We start from the raw sequence: 21,488 nt of genomic DNA on the forward strand, positions 1-21,488 counted from the left end.
ACACTGACAGTCTAAAAACATGTGGCTGTTGTGAGAACAGACACTGTCAGTCTAAAAACATGTGGCTGTTGTGAGAACAGACACTGTCAGTCTAAAAACATGTGGCTGTTGTGAGAACAGACACTGACAGTCTAAAAACATGTGGCTGTTGTGAGAACAGACACTGACAGTCTTACGTGATGAGTCAGAGCTCAACAAGTGGAAATGATTCTCTTAAATAGTCAAAGTATTTCATCTGGAACAATAATCCATGAACCGTTGATTAGAAGCTCTTGCCAAGTTGGATAAATATCAAAACGAGTGCATGAACAAAACACGTTTTAATTGAACAAATGAAACTAAACAAATGGTTTATCTTTCAAATTCAATATGAACCCAGATAACTTTGGAGGTAAAGTAGAGCGGGACGTGCAGATTGGGACGTTCGCTTAAAAGCCCCTCTTAAAACAAACGGCTTACTTATCCCCCATCCCTTCAAAAGGCCCCAAACAGACAGGAAGGAACATCTTCAAAGTATGACAACGTCCTGTTTGCCCTGGTTAAGGCTCTTCTCCTCAGACAGACTTCACAAACCAGGCATCACATAGGCAATGTTGTCCAGAGTCTCTGCCTAGAGGAAAGATGGGGATAATAGAAGAGGGTGGTGAGGGTCCTAATCATTTGACAGCTACTGAATGCGTGTGTGTGTGTGTGTGTGTGTAAGCCTCACCAGTGTGTGTGAGTGTGAAGGGCAGCTGCGTAGCTCGGGGACCAGAGAGGTGAGACAGGCCAGGGGAGCCAGGGCACACAGTAGAGAGTCCAGTAACACAGACAGACTACCTGACACTGCCATCATCTCCTAGAGAGAGACAGAAAGAGACACCAACAGGGAAAGGGTCAGGGCGAAAGAGAGCGAGATTCATCAAACTATCAGCAACTTCAATCAAACAATGCTTGCATGACAAATCCGCATTCAGTAGCCTTTCAGTGTGAGGACAATGAAGCCAACAGTGTTCAACCAGCCCACCTTAGTTCCCTGAAGCCGGTGGCCAATGTGAGACAGCGATTCCCCCAGCAGCTGTAGGTGGGCCGCTGCGTTCACTGGGTCTACCTCAGGCCCTGTCAACATGGGTGAGTCTGTGGTATCAGGGGTCATGAGACTGCAACTAGCTGTAGAGGCCTCCGCTCTTATCTCGTTCTGCTGGTCGTCCATGTACATCCAGAACGAAGGCATGGTAGACTCCTCCCTACTCTGGGAGAGGAGCGGGGGGGACAAGGGATGAGTAAGAAGCAGAAAAGGAGATCAGTGGAAGGAAACTTACCCAGCACCGCCCTCTGCTGTCCATTTTACACAATAACACCTAGAAGCTGCTCTTTTAGACACAGATCTAGGATCAGTACACCCTCCCTATATCCTTAACATTAATCACTAGTGGGGAAATGCTAGACATAACTTAGATCAGTGTCTAGAGGGCAACTTGGTCTTCCTCTTACTAACCAGCTCCAGAAAGAGGCCTTAGTCCCCAGGTGAATCTCAATTCCTCTCTCCTTGATTCCTTCTTAAACCTCATTAGAGGAGAACGTCTGAGGCTGCAAGGAATCAAGGACATAAAATGGAGACTCACCCCACCTATTCACTCACTTCCTCAAATCTCTCCCCTTCTGTCAACCATTCGTCTGGTGATTCACAGGTCTGGTGGTCGTACTGGTGATGGGAGAGAACATACAACTCCGGTCCTGCACTGCCATTGGTCCAACTGTGGGGGTGGGTGTGGTCACCTGTAAAGAACGGAACGGATGCAGCACCTATGAGATTGAGTCAAAATTACAGGGAGATGTGTGTCCCAAATGGCACCCTATTCCTTACATAATGCACTAGTTCTGACCATGGTCAAAAGTAGTGCACTATGTAGGGAACAAGGTGCCATTGAGCCAAATTTCATAGTCACGCTCACGATGTATCCGCGTTCCAAACCTGAATGTCTCCTCTTCTTCTTGTAGGACTTCTTGCATTTGCGTTCTTTGACAACAAGTTGTTCCTCATCCGCCACTAGGTCATCATCCTCATCCTCCTCTCTCAGGAAATCTTTGTAGGATCTTTTCTTCTCTCTCTGACTGCGGCTGGTCACAAGGCCCACCTCTCCCTCCATCTTCTACACCTGGGAAAGAGAGGCAGTAATATAGACATTAGAAACGATGCACATAACATGATACAATGTATAGGTTCAAATATACTATATACTTTACTATTGCAAAGAAGCTGCTTGGGCACACTGGCAAGAACATGCATTTGAACCTGCTAACAGGTGCATTCTACCACCTCTAAACACTCTGCCTACCTGCTCCGCACAAATGTAAACGCAGTACGGAGGTGGCTCTGTTGCTCAACCACTCGCGGTAATTTCGATTATGAAATAGCTATGTGTTTTTCAACAACGAATTGGTAGCTGATCAAGAGAGCTCCGTTTTGGCTTTCCGATGTGTCGACAAAGAACTGATGGACCATCTCCAAACTTCACCCACCGCTTGTCGCCATCTTTGAAGAGTTCAAAGTTTGCTGCGCTCACAAGCGCAGGATAACGCACCCCGTGGGTGGAGGCGCATGGTTTACGTAAAATGAGACATTGGCCTACACTTTTCAAAGAGTAACAAAATCAGTATTATTTGTGAAAGTATTATTTGCAAAACATTGCAATGTATGTTACAATTTTGCCGTGTGATTAAATTTTATGTTTTTACTCACAGACTGTCAGGCTAGCCTACTCTACTCAATTTATAGGTGGTAAATCGTTGCTCCATAATTTCCTGAATTTGAAGTCTCCTTCGCTGGTGGGATGATTTCAACACCATTGGAATGCGAGTCCCTGCTGGTACAAATTCCGCGGACTCGTGTTTAGGAAATGGTCGAATCGTTCTCACCCCATTTGCTCCCCCTTCCCTCACGTCCACATAGTCGCTGAATCACCGTAAGCGTTCAAAGCAATATTCTTATCGCTGACTGCTTCCGCATGAAAATCACGTCCTAAACCATTATGGCCAATTATTTTATTGCTACAATTTAGCACACCAGTTATACGCAATCTATATATTTGGCTGCATTGTTGCAGACTTGCAGGTTGCAACAAAGTTACAGTTATGGATTATTCTCCATTAAATAAATGAATCTTTAAATCAAATATTATGGCATCAAAATCGAATAATTATACCCTTATAATGCATAACCATATTAACAATATCATATATGAATCATCAACTGATATTAGACCTAAGAGGGAATTAAATAGTAATAGTTGTTTACTTCTCAGTGTGATACATCATTGCCAAATTGCCACTGCCATTTCCAGGCATGATTGAGAGCTTTGTTGTGACAGAGAGAGGGAGGTTGAACTTGGCAGTCAGATATGAAGTCAAACAGCATTGCAGCACACTGTGTGTACAGAAACAGTGGAGAGTATTTAGGTTACACTGTTAACAATTAAACCAACAGGTGTCTATTCATCTTTCTTTACCCATGCTAATTGAATGTACTGTACAGTACATCCACAGAGACTAAAGTTAGTCTAGTGGAAGGAGGGTGAGGAGTTCCACAAAATAATACTTAACTATAAAGTACAGTACATCCACAGAGACTAAAGTTAGTCTAGTGGAAGGAGAGTGAGGAGTTCAACAAAATAATACTCAACTATAAAGTACAGTACATCCACAGAGACTAACGTTAGTCTAGTGGAAGGAGGGTGAGGAGTTCAACAAAATAATACTTAACTATAAAGTACAGTACATCCACAGAGACTAACGTTAGTCTAGTGGAAGGAGGGTGAGGAGTTCAACAAAATAATACTCAACTATAAAGTACAGTACATCCACAGAGACTAACGTTAGTCTAGTGGAAGGAGGGTGAGGAGTTCAACAAAATAATACTCAACTATAAAGTACAGTACAAGGTGTTATAACCTTAAAGGGTTCTTCAGCTGTCCCCATAGGAGCCAAAGAACCCTTTTGGAACCCTTTGTTCTAAGTGTGTATTTGAACAGTGGACTTTGAGTTCACTGTGTTTGTGACTCTGTCTTATTTGAGCTAGACATTGCACTTGAACATCAGGAGAGTGCAATGTCAGCGAGTCCATTATGAAATGTTGCTATGTATCAGAAAAATAATGACACATAAACCACAATGTGACTTGTACATTGGGTAATTGTTCATACCTCTTCTGCATTTAGTGTTAGGGAATTTACAGTATTTCACGAGTTTATGGAAAATGTATTCAATCACATGAATTTCATTACCTTTTTTTAATATGTATGTATATATATATATATATATTTTTTTTTTACCTTTATTTAACTAGGCAAGTCAGTTAAGAACAAATTCTTATTTTCAATGACGGCCTAGGAACAGTGGGTTAACTGCCTGTTCAGGGGCAGAACGACAGATTTGTACCTTATTAGCTCGGGATATGAACTTGCAACCTTTCGGTTACTAGTCTAACCACTAGGCTACCCTGCCGCCCCATATATATATGATTGTATATATATATATATATATATATATATACATATATATATATAATGGACAGTAAACCTAACACAAAGAGCCAACTAGCGAACTTCAAGTAGCAAACTTGAATCATCAAACATGAGATTACTTCCACTTCTTGACAAAACACACCATAGTCATGTGATTGTGCTGTGTCGTTTACACAGAGTCTGGATTTCAACACTCCTCCCTCTGCTCCCCAGAGTGCTGAAGTTACACTGTCATGTTTAGTTAGTGCTGACTTCTGATCCCTCCTCCTAGCCTACATTCCTGTCATCATTCCATGTTGTTCCTAAAGTTGCTCTGTCATGATTAGTCCTAGTCCCTCCATACTCCCCAGTTGTCCATTGCTATTCCCTCACTCCTCCCTCTTCTTTCCAGGGTGGTAAAAAAGTTAGTCATGTTTACTCTTGGTCCCCCCTCCCTCCAGTTTTCCATTTATATTCCTAAAGTTGCGCTGTCATGTTAAGCGCTGGTCCCTCCCTCCAGTTTTCGATTTATGTTCCTAAAGTTGCCCTGTCATGTTAAGCATTGGGCCCTCCTCCCTCCAGTTTTCCATTTCTATTCCTAAAGTTGCCCTGTCATGTTAAGCATTGGGCCCTCCTCCCTCCAGTTTTCCATTTCTATTCCTAAAGTTGCCTTGTCATGTTAAGCGCTGGTCCCTCCTCCCCCAGTTTTCCATTACTAGTATTCCTAAAGTTGCCCTGTCATGTTTAGTCCTAGTCCCTCCCTCCACAATGTTCCCATAGCTGTCCCTAGCAGAGCTGTTGTTGAGTCAGGGTTACTGCTTCCTGTTTCTCTCAGCTCAGCTAACCCGTGAAAGAGAAGGGAGGGAGGGAGGAGGGGAGGCCAGTATAAAGAGAGGTAGAGACCGGAGAGGAGGCACACAAAGTAAGGATTGTACACTTAGGAAGAAAGAAAGAAAGAAAGAGAGAGAAGGAGAAGACAGTCTCTCATTGTGGGAATATAACAACAAAGAAAGGACCAACTATTGTATAACTTGTGAACTGGTGAGTGAAAAACTGATTTACAATTTGACTTTTGTGCCATTTCTGGGTCATAGCTTTCAGTCATAACTTTCTATAGCAACTGACATTGCAATTCCTGTTTGGGTCATATAGCAACATGCAAGTATCTGATGTGTGATCATTGTAAAGGCTTCTTGTCAACATACATATCATGTTTATACGGTATACTCTGTTATAGCTCAGACAGTATGACACTGTATTATCTCAGTCATATTGATGGTTTTCTCTGTTGTGAATACAGATATGGAGACAGACAAGAAGATGCAGACACAAGTGGAGCTCACAGACAGGTAAGGCTGTTACAGCCAACAGTATACATGCTACTGATTTCTGTGTTTTGATTGAACTTAGCAGACAGTTAACATACGCTGTCTCTGTGCTGGTCTCTACCAAGCATATGAAGAGCTCAGACAAACTAAACTGTTTCTTGTGTTATTAAGTGTCTTATAAACATGCTGCTTTTGCAAGAGGCAGCGTTTCATGGGGTGTTCTTCTGAGTAGGTGTCTATTGCTCTGATCTACTTGCCGTCACCTGCAGTATCTTATCCCCATTAGCAGTTAGCCTCCATTGATAGACCCGTGTTGGTTTTCCACCTCTAAGTGATATGTCACCCAGCTGTCCTATATGTCAGTGGGCATTTCCCCTCTCATCCTTCTGTCAATCATCACTCAGTGTGTAAGACAGTCTTTATCACAGGTTGAAAACAGAAGTTAACATAACCCCCCCATCTCTCTCTCTCTTTCTCTCTCTCTGTGTGAACAGTACAGTAATGCTGTAACTTTACAGGTTGAATACAGGTTGTTAATGTGTTTTCCTCTCTCTCTCCCACAGTGATCTGTCTGAGCAGATTAAGGCTGTGACCAAGGACAGCCATGTCAGAGCAGAGAACACTGAGCTGATGCTGGCCTACCAGAGAGGAAACGTCAGTCTGACACAGTACAAGGTAATCAATCATTAACATATCATTAACAGAGGCAAAGATTCATCTCTCTGTTTAAACCTCTGCTGCGTGTTAGTAAATGGAGATACTAGCAAGTAGAACGCAATTAGTCTTGTGATTCCTTATCTACACTGTAATTCCCATCAGTTGATCCGAATGTTCCGTGTGGACATGCAACATTTTCCGAGCTGGAGCGCCATGCATCATCATGCTCCATCATTCTATCATGTGCTGCTATCAACTGTTGTGGGTCAAGGTACTGTGTTTTGTGTATAATGGAAGTATTGAGACTAACACTAGTTTATATCCTTTCCTTGTCTCCTTTCCTCAGCTTCTCCTGTGCTCCCTCTATGAGATCTATCAAGCACTAGAGGAAGCTCTGGACAACAACTCCAACCACCCGAGTGTCGCGCCTATATACTTCCCCCTGGAACTGGCACGGCTGGAGTCAGTGGAGAGAGACCTGGAGCATTTCTATGGGCAGGACTGGAGAGAGAAGATTGTTGTACCGGCTGCCACTAAAATATATGCCCATAGACTCAGACAGGTGTGTATTAAACTGGACTGGTCTGTGGAAGTTGAATCGTACCATAATGCTTTATAACAGGGTTTCCCCAACTTGGTCCAGGGACCTCCTCTGGGTGCACATTTTAGTTTTTGCCCCAGCACCACACAGTAACCATGAAGGGGGCAAATGGGGGTTTCAAATATCTAATGTAAATTCAGCCAAACGTTAGAAGTTGAGATAATAAAAAATGGTTAATTGGACTGTGTTTATAGTGCATTCACACCAATGACTGTACTGACTCTCTCTCTCCTTCCCTCCACAGATCGGCAAAGACAACCCTGAGTACCTAGTGGCCCATGCATACACCCGCTACCTCGGCGACCTATCTGGCGGACAAGTCCTTGGCCGCATTACCCAGAAGTCTCTGGGGCTGAAGGGTGGCGAGGGTCTGTCGTTCTTTTCCTTCCCGGGCGTGAGCAGCCCCAACCTGTTCAAACAGCTGTACAGGAGTAGAATGAACAGCATAGAGCTGGAGGAGGAGGAGAGGAAAGGAATGCTGGAGGAGGCTGTCAGAGCCTTCGAGTTGAACATCCAGGTGAGGAGGAGAGGAGGATGGAGGAGAGGAGGATGGAGGAGAGGAGTGGAGGAGGAGAGGAGTGGAGGAGGAGAGGAGGATGGAGGAGAGGAGTGGAGGATGGGGGGGGTGACGAGGAATAGGGAAACAGGACAGTCATGGTTTAGGGGGATATAAGGTTAGATATTAGGGTTGGTGTTCAACTATAAGTAAGTGCCATTTAGGTTTTTTTAATGAGCTTCTTGGCACTTCGTACATAAGATGACTGACCTTTGACTGATGTTGTCTTGCCTCTGTCTGTGATGCAGGTCTTTGACGATCTTCAGAAGATGGTGTCTGTGACAGAGAGGGAAAGTGAGCTCATGCATACGACAACCAGAAATAGATGCACAAGACACACGTCGACACATTCCAAACTGGCTGATGGTAAGTTACGCACACATGCAGACACACACACACACGGATAGGCACATGCATGTGCGAACGCATTCACGCACGCACACACAGACACCACACACACAGACACCACACACACCCACGACTGAATATGATGACGGTGATATTTAGTACTTATGCAGTTAGTGTGTTAGATAATACTAATAATTCCTCCTTTCCTCTTTTCTCAGGAGAGAAACTAACGGCTAGATCCCTTCAGATCCAGACCAGTCTGGTCAACGCATCACCCCTCTTCAGAATGGTGCTGGGGATCTGTGTCGCCCTGGCAACGGTTGGCATGGGAATCTATGCTTTTTAAAGTTGTAAAGAAGTGTTTTCAGCAAAGTTGAATCCGTCCATAACAGAAGATTACCCTAGACTTAGATGATGTTGGGAGTATTTTTGTACTTTAAAGACTTTAAAGAGAATGAAGGACTCCATATTTTATAATGTTGTCGATCCTAAATAGTTTTAAAAGTTGTTAAAAAAAACTAAATACTGTACAGAAGTAAGTAATAACTTAGTAATATAAATTCTTATAGTTCCTGTGTTGTATGTAGCCACATTAAACTATGAGTTAGGATGTGTATGATATTGATACATGTCCATGTGTCTGACTGGCAGTACTGACTCAATGTCCACCAGTATAAAATCACTAGTACACTAGAAATAGACTAGTACTCCTGAACATTTTGTGAAATTTCTGAATCATTTGTCAATGTCACTGTGAAAATGAAATCTATCCTTTTTCATTTACAATCTCAAGATTTAGCCATTACTACTGTAATATTTCTACCTGTCAAATCCATTTTTGTAAAGTCAGTTATACTGTTTGTAATTTGTTCAACAAAAATATTTGTATATATTGTATATATTTGTACATTTTTTAATAAAAAGAGTATACCATGTGGGGTATAAAATGCACAGATCATTTCTTCATCGTCTACATGATTTAAAATCCTTTCCTCTATCAACATCCAACCACAGAGTAACAATATAGATTGAACATGTCGTTTTATCTCAATCAGTGTGCATAAAAAAAGTTAAATTAATATACTTCAAAATGAAGAAAACAACAATAAAATAGGAACTAAAAAATATCAGGCTGTTCCAGTTCTGTGGAACAGAGTCTTGTCTTGTGGGGTTTCTAATCAGAAATGCTAAGGCCCAAATCCCATCCTTCTATTTCCCAAATAATAACAGACAAATTAGATAACAATGTCAGGCTGTTAGAATTCTCTTCTAGTATACAAGTCTTGTGGTGATAATAGGCTTTAGAAGCCCCTTCATTACATTTCCTTCTGAAGATGTTGCGAATCCTCATCTTCTTTGGTTTGTCATGCTCCACTTCCTGTCCAGCGCAGTCCTCGAAGACTGAGAAGGCTGGTCATCTTATTTGATGGTCTGGAATGTGGTGCTGGTGGCATCAGAACGAGGTGCTTCTCTAGCCTCAGCCTCCTATACCAGCTGTAGATAGTTCTGTGGTAGGATGGGCTCCAGGTCTAAATGCCAGTCGGAAACAACAGCTTGGGAGGGTTCCGATTCCGGGGAAACCAACTTCCTCATTCTGCTGTGTTTCTGCTCTAATGTCTCCCTGGTCAGGTGCCGAGCTAGAGGTCAGTGGCTCAGTCTGACACAGCAGCGTTGCTTTTACCTTGCTTCTTCAGCGCTATGTCTTCTTTGAACAAGAACTTAGAGCATGGTTCTCCATCATACTCTGGGTAATAAGTCCCTCCTTGTTAGCAGCAAACCGATCAGGTACACTCTTAGCAATCCACAAAGCTACACGGCAAACCACGTAGAGGTTGAAGGTCTTTGATCCCAGTCCAAGTGCTCTCGCCGGCACCGTTCTGGGGCCTAGTATCTCCTCCAGGTTCGCCATGATGTTCGTGGCCACTGTTGGTCAATTTCTTCAACAAATGATCAGGTCTATAATTATCAAACATACATTAGTAATGGAAAGGAAACACAGACTCGTTGTTTAAGCATTAAAAAATTCTCCTTTAGTAATACAATTTCTAGGCAGAAGTTGGTACGGAGTACAATATAACAGTATATGATAGTTTCTCCCCAAGTTCTGCAAAATGTCTAAGACATCCTGTAACTCATAGAGCCTCTCCCAGTCCTCCTTGCGTGAGTTTCCCTGGCAACAACATTTTAATAAATCTAACCTCCCCTGACAGCAGTAACCATCTTATCAGCAATTAAAAGCTCAGAAGTGGGTTGGACCAAAACTTGACCTTTCATCACAAGTACAGGGTCATGACAAGGGGAACGAGTGTAAGCATCTTCTGACAGGTGGCTGGTTTCATCAGGTCTGTGACAGCCTTGTGTTGTCGGACAACCAGATAACCACGGTGGGATCCAGACAGGAGGAGTCTGAACGTAAACACCTTCTGATAGTGTCTGAAGGTCACAACACTCAAAACAGGTTAACACACACACAGAGAGGTCCTGAAGAGGAGACCCTTACAGTTTATCATAACACAATGTATTAACCCTTTAAAGGGTATAAGGCCTTGGTTTAACCCTCTTCACCACCTGTGGATCTGTGGACTGCTGAAGAGTGTTGACCAGTTGCCCCCCCGTGGCCTGGCCCATAACAAGGATCATAGGAGAGCTTCTGCATCCTTCAAAAGAGGGGTGACCTTCAGAGAAAGTCAGTTCCAAAAGAGTTTGTAAGTCACTTGAAGAATTACCTGGGAGATAATGTCTGATGGTTTAACTGAGCACCACGACCTGCTTCGAGAAGGTCTTGGAGGCAGCTCGTCACCTTGGTCCCGATTTCAGTGAGGGCTCTTTGGACGATGTCCCTTGTGCTGTCTCTTCCTGCTCCCATGTCCACCAGGCTCTCCACGACCTCCCTGACTTCCTGTGGAATCTCCACCTAGAGCATCTCCTCTGACCTGATGTCAGGTTGGGCATGTTTCTCTGCGTTGTCAATGAAGAGCTGCTTCTGCTCCACAATGAACTTAACATGTATTTCTCTCTTTTCCATGTGATCTCTAAATGCTCCTCTTATGACTATTGATAGAGGTTAAAACAGCAGTCTATAATAAGATATTTAAATATTCCATTTTCAATAAATTTGCAAAAATGTCTACAATCCTGTTTTGACTTCGTCATTATGGAGTATTGTGTGTAGATGGGTGACAAACAGCAATTTAATCAATTTAAAATTTTGGGCTTTAACACAACAAAATGTGGAATAAGTCAAGGGGTATGAATACTTTCTGAATGCACTGCATGTATTTCTTATGAAACACACAGCATGCCTCTATTACTACAGTATTACACTGAACATAGTCACAAACAGGGATAAGAGAAGCTGGTCATTCCTTTCCAGTAGACCGGAGAGACAGGCATCGTTCCACATTGAGCTCTCTCCAAACATCCTGCTTGATGTTAACGAGCCTGTGCCGACTCCTCACCTTCAATGTCTGTCTGTGAGTTTGAATTTAGTGGGATATTGAGTTGCATATTAGCAGTGGCAAATGTTTATACGAAGGAAAGCATTTACAACTCATTTTGAACACTTGACAATGTCATTTTGATCAGGCTATTATGGATCTTTCACATCTCGCTGGTTATAAAGTGAAGTATATTTCTTACCAGCTCAACGAGGCAGGGATTTCTCGCCTCTCTCTTCCTGAAATCTATAAATGAAAAACAGAATGAATATCAGTCACTTTGCTTCATATATTCAGCAAAGAGACTTATCGTATTTTGGCCATGTATTTAGCTTCATTATTAGCTAAACAGGGAAGTGTTGGACAGGTTGACTTCCTGTGGACCTTGAGGTCGCTCTCACCTTTTCAGGAAGGCTTCTGAACATTGAAGATGATCCATCCCCTCATGTGATTGACAGTGATGTCGGTTGACAGTGCAGCCTGCCCATGAAGGGTCAGGAACTCTCTGATGAGCTTCTCTGTAAGACAGGCCATCATTAGCTCTGGAACCAGTGAGCAGAGCGCTAACAGGCAATTCATTTGAACTCATACAAACTTATAAGGGATATGACGGGCCACGTTTGACCTGTTATTTATCACTTCCTATGTAGTCAAACAAACAAAATGGAGAGAGATGTGTATGCCACAACGCCAGATATAGGCTATGAAGTGATTTGTCTTCATAAACTAATATTGAGGTGTTTTACACAGTGACGTCACTTGATGGCGCTCAATGTCAAGCGACGTTTTTGTCATCATACAATTTAATTTGCCATGTGTCCTGCGGGCCGCTGTAAACCCATAGAGAGCCTATTGAATTACTAAATGTTAAGCGGAGCAGCACAGGGGAACCCAAGAGCAGACTCAGACCAGGAAACAGGGATGAATGAACCAAGATATTTATTGCAACACAGGGAGAGATGAAGTGCAGATCCAGGGAAGCTTGGATGAGTTGTAGGAAACCCGATGTGGAGGCTGAGGTTGGAGTGAGCTGGGTTGAGACAGGGCAAACAGGTCTAGAGGGGAATCCAAGGGAGTGATGATGAGTTGAATTCAGAACAGGGTAGCAGGGTGGTGAAATGTGGACCAGGAGACAGGAACCAATCAGAGCGGCAAAATGAATGGAGATTACGATCTGGCAGAGTGGAAGTGGCAGGATTGAGTATTTGTAGAGGTCTTGATTATGGAACGGGTTGCAGCTGGTGGGGAACTGCTCTGACTCCAGCTCACCTGTCTCCAACCACACAATCACAGAGAGAGAGAGAGAGAAGAAGAGGGAGAGGGAGAGAACTGGGGAAATGGCTGCAGGTCAAGGAGACACCGAATGTCCACTAGGGGGTGTAGCAGGAGCAGATGTGACAATAAACCCTCCAATTTCCATAATTGGGCAAACACGGCAGCCATCTTGGTCAGGAATGAATCCTATACCAGTCTAATTACAATGAATGGCAGGATAGGCAGAGGTAATATACAGCTCTGGAAAATATTAAGAAACCACTGCAAATGATCCGTTTCTCTGGTTTTACTATTTATAGGTATGTGTTTTGGTAAAATTAACATTTTTGTTTAATTATATAAACTACTGACAACAGTTCTCCCAAATTCCAAATAAAAATTTAATTTAGAGCATTTATTTGCAGAAAATGACAATTGGTCAAAATAGCTAAAAATATGCAGTGTTGTCAGACCTCGAATAATGCTAAGAAAATAAGTTCATATTAATTTTTAAACAACACAATACTAATGTTTTAACTTAGGAAGAGTTCAGAAATCAATATTTGGTGGAATAACCCTGATTTTCAATCCCAGCTTTCATGTGTCTTGTCCTGCCCTCCACCAGTCTTTCACATTGATGTTGGGTGACTTTATGTCACTCCTGGCGCACAAATTCCTCCACCAAATGTCACAGTGGGTGTGAGACCTGGAGAGACCTACAAGCCACAGTGTGTCTCGCACCCACTGTGGAATGTGGTGGAGGATCAGTGATGATCTGGGGGTGTTTCAGCAAGGCTGGATTTGTCTTTGTGAAGGACGCATGAATCAAGCCACATACAAGGTTGTCCTGAAAGAAAACGTGCTTCCTTCTGCGCTGACAATGTTCTCCAACTCTGAGGATTGGTTTTTCCAGTAGGACAATGCTTCATGCCACACAGTCAGGTCAATCAAGGTGTGGATGGAGGACCATCAGATCAAGACCCTGTCATGGACAGCCCAATCTCCAGACCTGAACCCTGACTCCAGACCTGAACCCTGACTCCAGACCTGAACCCTGACTCCAGACCTGAACCCTGACTCCAGACCTGAACCCTGACCTGAACCCATGACCTGTCCATTTTCTGCAAATAAATGCACTAAATGACAATATTTGTATTTGGAATTTGGATGTTGTCAGTAGTTTATAGAATAAACCAAAAATGTAAATTTTACCCAAACACATACCTATAAATAGTACAACCAGAGTAACTGATCGTTTTGCAGTGGTGTCTTCATTTCTTCCAGAGCTGTATATGAAATTTGGCAGATGCTTTTATCTTAAGTTAACCAACTCCCTGACCAACTTGACTGACCTTTGGCTCATCATAAGGTTCAATACCATTCCAGTATTCTAATTCCTAATGTTACCAAAAAGACTGTTCTGAATGCTTAAATAATGTCATGTCTACAGGATAGTTTCACTCAAAATGATGACTTATTTATGAAGAGCTTTTCAAACATTTTGTTCAAATGCAACATGTGTGTATACAATTGAACCTAAATGTATTTTATTCTACTATAAGCATACTTTTGGTTTGTTCGTTTATTAGCTGAGCACGTGAAAATGATGTTAAGACAGTCTTTTCGTATTCTTGATTTATTCTAATACATTTGCATATGTCATATAGAAGGACACAACACATCCGTTTGGACTACATGGATTTACATGTCCTGGTTTTCATTTCAGACAGACGATTAATTATGAACACAAAATATAAGACATTCACGTATTTAATGATTCTAATATGTGTGTATCTAGAATTATGAGCCTTTAGGAATAAAGATGCCTGCTGTTAAGCAGAGAATACATGTAATGAAATAGGCAGTATCAACCTATTAGGTAACTGAAATAATGAAATAGGCAGTATCAACCTATTAGGTAAATGAAATAATGAAATAGGCAGTATCAACCTATTAGGTAAATGAAATAATGAAATAGTCAGTATCAAACTATTCGGTAAATGAAATAATGAAATAGTCAGTATCAAACTATTCGGTAAATTAAATAATGAAATAGGCAGTATCAACCTATTCGGTAACTGAAATAAAGAAATAGGCAGTATCAACCTATTAGGTAAATGAAATAGGCAGTATCAACCTATTCGGTAACTGAAATAAAGAAATAGGCAGTATCAACCTATTAGGTAAATGAAATAGGCAGTATCAACCTATTAGGCAACTGAAATAAAGAAATAGGCAGTATCAACCTATTAGGTAACTGAAATAAAGAAATAGGCAGTATCAACCTATTAGGTAACTGAAATAAAGAAATAGGCAGTATCAACCTATTAGGCAACTGAAATAAAGAAATAGGCAGTATCAACCTATTACTGGCCAGTCTGGCCTGCATATAAACCCGGCAAAAAAAGAAACCTCCCCTTTTCAGGACCCTGTTTTTCAAAGATAATTCGTAAAAATCCAAATAACTTCACAAATCTTCATTGTAAAGGGTTTAAACACTGTTTCCATTGCTTGTTCAATAAACCATAAACAATTAATGAACATGCACCTGTGGAATGGTCGTTAAACTAACAGCTTACAAATGGTAGGCAACTAAGGTCACAGTTATGAAAACTTAGGACACTAAAAGAAAGATGCCCAGGGTCCCTGCTCATCTGGGTGAACGTGCCTTAGGCATGCTGCAAGGAGGCATGAGAACTGCAGATGTGGCCAGGGCAATAAATGGCTATGTCTGTACTGTGAGACGCTTAAGACAGCGCTACAGGGAGACATAACAGAGAGCTGATCGTCCTCGCGGTGGCAGACCACATGTATCAACACCTGCACAGGATCGGTACATCCGAACATCACACCTGCGGGACAGGTACATGATGGCAACAACATCTGCCCGAGTTACACCAGGAACGCACAATCCCTCCATCAGTGCTCAGACAGTCTGCAATAGGCTGAGAGAGGCTGGACTGAGGGCCTGTTGGCCTGTTGTAAGGCCAGACATCACCGGCAACAGTGTTGCCTATGGGCACAAACCCACTGTCGCTGGACTAGACAGGACTGGCAAAAAGTGATCTTCACTGATGAGTCACGGTTTTGTCTCGGTTTCGCGTTTATTGTCGAAGGAATGAGCGTTACACCGAGGCCTGTACTCTGGAGCGGGATCGATTTGGAGGTGGAGGGTCCATCATGTTCTGGGGTGGTGTGTCACAGCATCATCGGTCATTGCCGGCAATCTCAACGTTGTGCGTTACAGGGAAGACATCCTCCTCCCTCATGGGGTACCCTTCCTGCAGGCTCATCCTGACATGACCCTCCAGCATGACAATGCCACCAGCCATACTGCTCGTTCTGTGCGTGATTTCCTGCAAGACAGGAATGTCAGTGTTCTGCAATGGCCAGAGAAGAGCCCGGATCTCAATCCCATTGAGCACGTCTGGGACCTGTTGGATCGGAGGGTGGGGGCTAGGGCCATTCCCCCTAGAAATGTCCAGGAACTTGCAGGTGCCTTGGTGGAAGAGTGGGGTAACATCTCACAGCAAGAACTGGCAAATCTGGTGTAGTCCATGAGGAGGAGGTGTACTGCAGTACTTAATGCAGCTGGTGGCCACACCAGATACTGACCATTACGTTTGACCCCCCCCCCCTCCTTTGTTCAGGGACACATTATTCCATTTCTGTTAGTCACATGTCTGTGGAACTTGTTCAGTTTATGTCTCAGTTGTTGAATCTTATGTTCATACAAATATTTACACATGTTAAGTTTGCTGAAAATAAATGCAGTTGACAGTTAGAGGATGTTTCTTTTTTGCTGAGTATATTAGGAGATAGGACTCTTAAGATGACATAAAGAAACCCTCCTTATTTGCTCCCTGAACATGGCCAGGGCCCTTGTCTACAGGGGACAGAAGACATCTGTGTCATCATTGAGGTGGTCCTTGTCTAGCAGGGGACAGAAGACCTCTGTGTCATCATTGAGGTGGTCCTAGTCTAGCAGGGGACAGAAGACCTCTGTGTCATCATTGAGGTGGTCCTTGTCTAGCAGGGGACAGAAGACCTCTGTGTCATCATTGAGGTCATCTCTCTTCCATTCTTAGCAGGCAAAAAAAAAATGTAAATATTGTCTTCTTTCTTGATGACCTCACTGTAGCGGACGATAGATGGGTGGATTATGATGGTGAAAGCATCCTGTGGGTGGGATACACTGGAATCACAAGACACCTCAATCTAGCTAACCTGTTATGCCAAAGATGGTGCACTTGCAATTCATTATTACAAATTGCTAAAACAAAGTAACAACTATGACGAAACAGATACAAAATTAGAATATGGTAATAAGAAGCCATATATGAAGAGGTTAGATTTGGCATTCACTTTTTATTGTAGTTTTTCCTAAAAGCTGAGCCCTCATTGCACACACACATTACAAAACCCAGAAACAGCAGCCAGGAACAGTCTGACTAATCATATTCTTCTTTCAGTCGACACACTCTCCATCTCCGGCTTCAAGGAGCACTAAAGCAATGACACGAGTATCAGAAATGATTGTACTTCACAGGAGTTGGCTCACGTTCACCTAAAAGGGCATAGGTCTAGGACTGAACTGAATAGCAGCCGTACTTTCCCCACTTTCACCTGAAGAGAGTTGGTGATGAGGGTACATTTCAAATACGCTCCTGGTTTTGACTTCACCACAGTAATGTCCACCATCAAGATAGTTACATTCAGAATGGTTTCAAGTCACAATCCATTCTATTCTCCTCAGTTTGAGTCTGTACCCTCTCTCACTTGTCCTTACTTTGTTAGTATCAAACCACAGTCAATCAATAAGAGTTTCCTATTCATTTTAGCCCAATAATCGATCGACAAAACAGTTTAAAAAGCCTCTGGAATTCAATCATGTAGAATAGATCATAACTACAATACAAAAAAAACAGATCTATATTCACAAACACATTTTCTGACAACATTGGAAAACACTCTAGATACAACCTTTACACACAGTATCCAAAACAGTGTCAATTATTCTCTTTCTCTCTTGTCAAACACTTCTACAATAAAGTTATTCAAAGAGACAATAGAGTGAGTAGTAGGAGAAATAGAAGGAAGAGGGAAAAGGAGAACAAAAGATATTTCCTCTGTCCTGATTCAAGGCCTGTCGTCACAAAGACTAGGAGTACATATAACTATGATCCAAAAGGCAAAACGGTCTCGTACTCTAAGACTCTTTGTGAATACAGTCCCAGACCTACACGGTACCAGAGGAGATCCCAAGGTGCATAGAATTCGGGGATAGATAATGGCACAGCATTTTGGGCCACGTCCAAAATGGCACCCTAATCCCTACATAGTGCACTACTCTTGACCAGTTCCTGCATCGTGCTTTGCTCAAAAGTAGTGCATTATATAGGGATTAGTTTGCCATTTTGGACGCAAAAGTCACTCACTAACAGTAAACATAAGAATGAACAACAACAACAAACCATGATCTCATAAGAGTAAGACAGCACACAGTCAAGGCAAAGCTTTGTAAGGAAAAAGATCCAAGGTGAAAATGCAGTTTAAGGTACTAAGAGCTAGCCCAGTAAGGCTGGCCACCTTGGCAAGACAGCACAAATAGATCTGGAACCAGACTAACTAACAGCTACAACAACCCACCCTGTAAAACAACATACATACAAATCCAACATCTCCAATAAAGGTATGAGGCCAGTAGTGACATCTCCAATAAAGGTATGAGGCCAGTAGTGACATCTCCAATAAAGGTATGAGGCCAGTAGTAAGTCATGAGGTAACCTACTAGACCGGCATGGGATGGAGACCTCATAGCTTATTCTCATATCTCATTATTTTGTGAACTTTTTTTCTCTCTCTACGATTGCCATTTAATGAGAAAAATGTTTGCATTCTAGTCAAGAGCCCTGTGCTTTTTTGAGAGACATTCAAGGCCATACCCGTCTTAAAGCTAATTGGCCGAGACAGCAGTGTTAAGGTCGGGGGTCACCTTCTTTTGACCAATCAGAACGGTGCAATTCTAGCACTTCCTCACATCATATTGCACATTTTAGTCTGGAGGGGGATGATTGAAAAGGGAAATAAAATAAACCAACCACATAAACAAAGATCTGTTTGTGCCATCTTATCAGCTGTTGTCAAGAAGACAGCACTAACAGATCCAAGACCAGCCTACATAAACTAAACTAATGGGCCAATCTCTAGTCTACCACCCTCAGATCATCCAAAGGTGAAATCAGTTGTCAATAATATCTCTCATCATGACTTCTAAAGATCTCCATCTATATCCTTCACTTCACATGTATTTGGCAACAAGTCTGAAAAGGCGAAAGAGACAGACGTTCCTAATTCCAAAAGCCCCAATACAGAGTAGAACACCCCACTTTCAACACACTCAGTGTGGTACACCCTACATATGGAGCTTCCAAGTGGCGCAGTGGTCTAAGACACTGCATCTCAGTGCTAGAGGCGTCACTACAGACCACCTGGTTCAAATCCAGACTGTATCACAACCGGCAGTCCCACAACCAGCACCGTCCGAGTTTGGCCGGTGCAGGCCGTCATTGTAAATAAAAATTTGTTCTTAACTGACTTCACTAGTGAAATAAAGGTTACATTTAAAATATATATATATTTTGACACAACCCATCACTCCTCCCAGGGCTGTGTGACTAGGACAGAGCATCCGGGTTAAAGAGGTGATGTGTCATAAGGGCGTTTGGCACCTCTGTTAAAGGGGAAGTTTCTAGGATTGTGTGCACCCTATTCCCCATTTAATGCACTACTTTGGATCAGGGCCTATAAGGCTCTGGTGAAAAGTAGTACATTAAATAGGGAATAGTTTTGCAACTGAAAACAATTGAACAAGCACTTCTTATTGGACAAGTCCAGGTCAAGTCCCTCCCTGCTTTAATCAGTTTTCTTCTGTTTGGCCTAATGAACAGGACCCAGCCAGAGACTGCTCAGATGAGTGAACTGGTCTCCTATGAGACCAGTTCAGTTGGTCTCATAGGAGGAGAGCAGGGCGGCATCCACAGGCTCCATACAGGAAGGACAGGTGAAGGACCTCATCAGCCAGGTGTCGATGCAGTCCACGTGGTAGATGTGCAGGCAGGGAAGGAACCGGATGGGGTCGCCATACTCAAAGTCATTCATGCAGATCGCACACCTGGAGAGAGTGAGGCGCACGACATGATAGATAGCATTTAGTCAAAATGTGGTACAGGTTTCAAATAATAAGAGGCCTACAGCTAACTTACATACACTTGGTAATGGATGAGGTGAGGACCCACTAATATCCTTCTGGGCCATGCATGGCTCAAGATAATGTGGCTAGAAATAGGACATTGCTAGTAAATTAGTGTCTAAATTGGTTGAGCTACAAGAAAAATGATATGGTTGGTCACAGGGCAGAAAAAGACATACTCTTTGACTTTCTTGTCAGAGGGCTCAGAGCCGGGGTCGAAGATGCCTCTGGGGAGGTGGTGGATGAGGCCAATCCGCTGGGCGATACGGACCTGCTCCTCCTCTGTTAGCTGGCTGGCCAGGCACGTCTGACTGGGGGTGGGGTGGTACACTGGCGCATGGACACGCTCCTGTATGGAATGTGTGGAGAGGGGTACAGGGTAACCCATGATATAGTCATTGGGGAGTCTCTGGACCCCCCCAAAACTACATGTGGATCCTCTACTATCTCAGATTTTATACCATTGACTTGATGGGGAAATGGACAGAAAGCCTTTATAGGTGTTAGTAAGCTAAACCATGCCAGAATTTCTCACATGACAGTTATAGCTTACTAGTGAACCCTAAACTTCTGACAGAATACGAAATGAGCAAAACATATACAAAACACAGCCCATGCAACATACCACTAGGCTAACTTAACAACGTGGCCAGTTAGTTGACATTGTTATCAATGAATCCCCGGTATAGATGTGATCCATCTCCCCCTGAATTTACCTGGTAAGGCGGTGGAGGCTCCCCTGGAACACTGGCTTCCTGGGACTCGTTGAGGAGAGACAAGTCGTCGGCGCCTTGCGAAGACAAACAGTTCCCCATTGAACTGGACCAGCACACACAACCCCCAATACGAACAGGACAGCTAGCTAACAGGACAGCAAGATAAGCAACAAAAACAAATATTTGTACGTGTCTTGCTAAATAAGTTGTATTTTTAGCTAGCCTGCGGGGTAGCTGGCAAATAGGAATGAACAACAGCCCTCCAACGTCGATGCAGAAAAACTATTATAATCGCTGTGTAACTTCGAAATAAAAGTCAATATCGCTCGAAACAACGACATGTAAATGCTGTCTCTAATTTTCCAATAACTAAGTCAGCGAACTGTAAATGACACCGATTTCAATTTGTGTTATTCGATCTGACTATATTTTTAGATTAAACCTCTTGATGAATCCATCTTTGTTTTGGCTTTGTTTACAAACTGTATACACAGAAGTGACGTAGCTAGTTAATAGGAAGTTGGGAGATCCGGAAGTTGCCTTTCGAAAAAATGGCGGGTAGGTGGACGAGAAAATATGCCTAATAAGCAGTAGTGTAACGTAATTAAGTAAAAATACTTTAAATTACTACTTAAGTCGTTTTTGGGGGGTTATCTGTACTTTACTATGTATATTTTTGACAAATTTTACTCCGCTACATTCCTAAAGAAAATAATGTAATTTTTACTCCATACATTTTCCCCGACACCCAAAAGTACTCGTTACATTTCGAATGCTTAGCAGGACAGAAAAATGGTCCAATTCAAGTACTTACCAAGAGAACATCCATGGTCATCCATTCTGCCTCTGATCTGGCTG

The 21,488-nt window shown here is 42.7% G+C and overlaps 3 protein-coding genes across 6 annotated transcripts; 1 reads left to right on the forward strand and 2 right to left on the reverse strand.

Moving 5' to 3' along the window:
* Positions 1-301: 301 nt before the first annotated feature.
* Positions 302-2,955, reverse strand: LOC115117313 (HMG domain-containing protein 4-like). Of its 4 annotated transcripts, none has more exons than XM_065001381.1 (6): positions 2,899-2,955; positions 1,955-2,138; positions 1,622-1,758; positions 1,007-1,231; positions 710-838; positions 302-610 (listed from the first exon to the last, which is right to left on the reverse strand). In XM_065001381.1, the coding sequence occupies exons 2-6, from the start codon at positions 2,127-2,129 to the stop codon at positions 566-568; spliced, it is 711 nt and encodes a 236-aa protein (XP_064857453.1). In that variant the 5' UTR covers positions 2,130-2,138; positions 2,899-2,955; the 3' UTR covers positions 302-565. The 4 variants fall into 4 exon arrangements, with proteins under 4 accessions (XP_064857453.1, XP_029501639.2, XP_029501638.2 ...); XM_029645779.2 differs by lacking the exon at positions 2,899-2,955 and adding an exon at positions 2,723-2,892; XM_029645778.2 differs by lacking the exon at positions 2,899-2,955 and adding an exon at positions 2,319-2,716.
* A 2,420-nt stretch (positions 2,956-5,375) lies between these two features.
* LOC115115418 (heme oxygenase-like) lies at positions 5,376-8,926 on the forward strand. Its single transcript, XM_065001380.1, has 7 exons — positions 5,376-5,522; positions 5,782-5,830; positions 6,373-6,484; positions 6,813-7,028; positions 7,312-7,584; positions 7,872-7,989; positions 8,190-8,926. Exons 2-7 carry the CDS (start codon positions 5,784-5,786, stop codon positions 8,315-8,317), a joined length of 894 nt encoding a protein of 297 aa, XP_064857452.1. The 5' UTR covers positions 5,376-5,522; positions 5,782-5,783; the 3' UTR covers positions 8,318-8,926.
* An 8,084-nt stretch (positions 8,927-17,010) lies between these two features.
* On the reverse strand, positions 17,011-21,127 carry rnf11a (ring finger protein 11a). The gene is made up of 3 exons (XM_029644254.2): positions 20,631-21,127; positions 20,094-20,263; positions 17,011-19,836 (listed from the first exon to the last, which is right to left on the reverse strand). Exons 1-3 carry the CDS (start codon positions 20,727-20,729, stop codon positions 19,665-19,667), a joined length of 441 nt encoding a protein of 146 aa, XP_029500114.1. The 5' UTR covers positions 20,730-21,127; the 3' UTR covers positions 17,011-19,664.
* Between the last annotated feature and the right edge of the window lie 361 nt (positions 21,128-21,488).

This window comes from Oncorhynchus nerka, linkage group LG15 (assembly GCF_034236695.1).
Source record: "Oncorhynchus nerka isolate Pitt River linkage group LG15, Oner_Uvic_2.0, whole genome shotgun sequence".
NCBI classification, from domain to species: Eukaryota; Metazoa; Chordata; class Actinopteri; order Salmoniformes; family Salmonidae; genus Oncorhynchus; species Oncorhynchus nerka.